This window comes from Rhagoletis zephyria, unplaced genomic scaffold (genome assembly GCF_001687245.7).
Source record: "Rhagoletis zephyria isolate East Lansing unplaced genomic scaffold, Rhagoletis_zephyria_1.1 Rzeph_scaffold_25439, whole genome shotgun sequence".
NCBI lineage: Eukaryota > Metazoa > Arthropoda > Insecta > Diptera > Tephritidae > Rhagoletis > Rhagoletis zephyria.
This window is the reverse complement of record NW_016182497.1, coordinates 2087-5881: the sequence shown is the minus strand read 5'-3', so window position 1 is coordinate 5881 and position 3795 is coordinate 2087. Positions and strand designations below refer to the sequence as shown.

General features: G+C 35.7%; 1 protein-coding gene across 1 annotated transcript; it reads left to right on the top strand.

Annotated features, from left to right (window-relative positions):
* Positions 1–3: 3 nt before the first annotated feature.
* On the top strand, positions 4–3509 carry Zip88E (Zinc/iron regulated transporter-related protein 88E; the record flags this gene model as incomplete). The annotated part of the gene is made up of 4 exons (XM_017638545.1): positions 4–17; positions 106–340; positions 1868–2246; positions 2337–3509. Coding segments are annotated over 4 exons (642 nt in total), but the record flags the coding sequence as incomplete, so codon positions are not given.
* Between the last annotated feature and the right edge of the window lie 286 nt (positions 3510–3795).

Here is a 3795-nt window from a genome sequence, read left to right as displayed (position 1 = left end):
CATTACAGCAGTAACAAGTAAGTTCCGAATAAATAGCAGATAGTACATAGATAGCTATGGATTTATGTATATACTTACTTCAAATAACTAATTTTAATGTGATAGCCACGGGGAACAACAAAACAATGATGAGTCAACACACCAACCACATTTGCATAACAACACAACACATTGTACGGACCAAGCTATTATTGCGGAAGCGAACGCGCGAATATGTCACACAAGCCATGAGGAACCCTGTGTCGAGTCCATGACAGGCACTCTAGGACTTTTTGTGGCTCTGTCTATACATTCAGCAATCGAAGGTCTTGCTATTGGTGTACAAAATTCGGCAGCAAAGGTAAGCTTTGATGTAAATGTGTGGCTGAGTTCCAAGTTGGTATGTTGCAAAGCATCAGCCTCTTATTTCTAAACTATAACTGATGGAAATGTCCAATAAGCGCAACCTCGTTTAACCTGAAACTTGTTGGGCTCGGAGGTTTAACCTTTTTTGTGCCAGTAATACATGAAAAATCGGTGCGTTTTCCCAGCACTTTCGGCAACCGTAAAATGTCTCGCTAGCATATCGAAAATTTGTTAGTCCAGTTTTTCAAAAGTTTTCAGGAGAGAAGAAAAAGTTGCCAAAGAAATTTTCTTCAAATATTTTGCAAAACATTCATAACATTTTTGCATATTCAAAGCACAACCTAACTATTCGAATCGGAAGATTTCTTTTGTTAGATAACTTTTTGTACCCTTTTGAATATATCGGATTTTTTGTGCTTTCTTTGGGCTTAGCAAATTTTCCTTTCTCGGCATATATGAAATCAGCAATTCGATCTTTTTGGGTTCGAAGCATTTTTTATTTTTCTTGCTATAAGCTTTAATTTTCAATAAAATTAAGGCTGACATAATCTTCATAGGAATATTTAAAATTGTGACTGGTCGGACTGGTTCTTGTGACTGATGTATAAGTAATCATGTGTGAACTAAAAGTTTGCATATACGAAATTTGGATTTTTTTTTTTTAATATTTTTCAACATTAATTAAATGTAGTCATTTAGCAAAAAGTGACTATTGAAATATGTAATTTTCCTGTCTTACATAGAACGATAGGACATTCCGCAGGGCCTGGGTTCGAGCCCAGTTTTCGACCAACATCAAAAAAAAAAGTATTTTTCTAATAACGGTCGCCCCTTGGCAGGCAATGGCAAACCTCCGATAGTATTTCTGCTATGAAAAACAGTTTCTCATAAAAATACAATCGGGGTTCCGAGTCAGCGTTAAACTGTAGGTCTCTCCCCGTTTGTGTGACAACGACAACAAGGAATACGCCACAAATCGGAGGAGAAGCTCGGCCAAACATGCATGCCAACGTCGCACATGAAAATTTGTTGACTAAGTGCCTACATATCAGCAAGCCCGTTGTCCGCTACTGCATGACATTGTAACCGGTTTTAGATCAAAACTCATACCTTATGCATTACAATCGGACCACTTTTAGTACAATTCACCTGTTTTACATTACATTGCTTTATATTTTTGGACTATCTTTGGTCTAGATACAAAACTACTATACCTACACGGCTATATTTTTCGAGCAATTGGACCAATCTTTCCTTCAGGGAGACTTCCAACATAAACTTAACGAAAACTAATGCCGAATTTCCACTAGGCATTGAAATGACAAAAAATGTATGCCATTTAAAAAAATGCTATGTGGAAATGAAGTTACAGACAATTTTTTAATGTAATGACACGATTATTTTTTAATGCCCGACTTTGTCATTTTTGCCATTTAATGCCTAGTGGAAATCCAGCATAACACACAAGCATTGATATGCTGTGATAAAAGCCAATAAATAATACCGCCCGCGTCTTTTTCAGGTGCTTTTTCTGCTCGGTGCCGTAGCCTGTCATAAGTTTGTTATGGGCTTTTGCCTAGGTTTGGAATTTCGTTCCAATTCGCAAACGAGCCTTCGCAAACATTTCATCGGCATATTGGTGTTTGCATTGGGTGCTGTTTGCGGGATTGCTGTTGGCATGATCATAGTGGATATACCCTCTAATTGGTCTAGTTCCGTATTGTCCATTGTACAGGGCCTCGCTGGAGGAACATTACTCTATGTAACCGTTTGCGAGGTCATACCCAGGGAAAAGGCGCGTTGGCATCAAAACGTAACGAGAAAGGCGGCAGGTTTCGGTCAATTCTTGGCAGTCGTTAGTGGTTTTTCCATAATGGCTGTCATTAATTATTATCTAAAAGGTAAACATTGCTTTGTCTCATTTATTATATTCATGTAGATATTTATGGCTGGATTCACAAATATGTATTTTATTTTTTATTTTAATGCAGATGACGACAGCTAATCGAAGAAATTTTCCATATTACATATAAGCGTGTTCAGGTGTTAATCTCCAATATGCATATATGTATGTACATAAACTCCTGACTATAAGCAATAATAATGTTCTTTTATAAGTATATGTATGTATGTACGTTTATTGTAGACAACATAAATATGTATTTACATCATATTTTAAGCATATTGCTCAAAGAAATCATTGTGAAACAATGGTAATCTACTCAATGTTATTTAAGAATAAAATGTATCATTTCTATATACTAAAATACTTAAGCTATACTAGAAAAACCGTACATGAACTACTGATGAAAGTTGCAATTGGTTACGGGCGAAAATGTTCCGCAAATATTACTATAACCGTAAGTTAGGCTCCAGTGTAAAATTTTTAAACCCGCTACCGTAATTTCAGTTACGTTGAAGGAATTATGTAAGTTGGTCTTCCGAATGTGTACCGAAATGTTCTAAAAATCATATTATATTAATTGCTTGCAGATGACTGCATGAAAGTAATCTCAGACCGTACACTCATCGGCCTACACAATGTTTTAAGTGACTGCCCTATTTTAATAAATAATTTTTTTTTGTTTATATGTATCTTGTATTTTTAGTATCTGTATCTTGTCTATATTTCAATCAGGCATATGCGCTAATATTGTAGTATCTTTAGTTTATATGTATATCAAATAAGTAAAACTCAAATATGTATAAATACACAATATTTCAACTCACATAATACATACATATATGCATAATAAATCTGAAGCGTTTTGCATCAAAATTTTAATGTATGTATGTGTTTTTTAGTTCAGGTAATTTTCCAAAAATTCCCAAGGTGTATTTTCCGAGTATTTGATACACTGAAAACATAATACAATCAAGCTTCTATAACTTCAACTATATCGATGGATGTAAATTTGTCAATTCACAAGAACTTTTGCTTTGGACAATCGTGTTTCTTGTTAGACTGCATACTGCAAATGTGTGTGAATGAATACGGCTGTTCAGGATATTGTGCATATGGTATTGGATTTGCATTTGCAAATTTTATGCTGGCTACCATGCCAACCGTTTCCATTTAATTGTTTTGAATTTACAAATGGCTGAGTGGAAGATCGACCTATCTCGGCAGCTAGTTCGAAAACGCCAGTCAGAAACCTTTTCAAGAACGCCCTATATCAGAATTTGATTGAAAAACACCATATCTGGGAATTTAGTTGAAGAACGCCCTATCTCAGAATTCGGTTAAAAATCGCCCTATCTCAAACGAAAATACATTGGAAAAGTGCTGAGATAGGGCATTTTTGAATCGGCAGACGAATAGGGCGTTTTTGAACTGAATTCTGAGAAAGGATTTTAAAATATGGTGCCCTTCAACCGAATTCTGAAATAGGGCGTTGCTGAAAGATTCTCTGAGATAGAGCGTTTTCAAAGTGGCTGCCGAGATTGGTC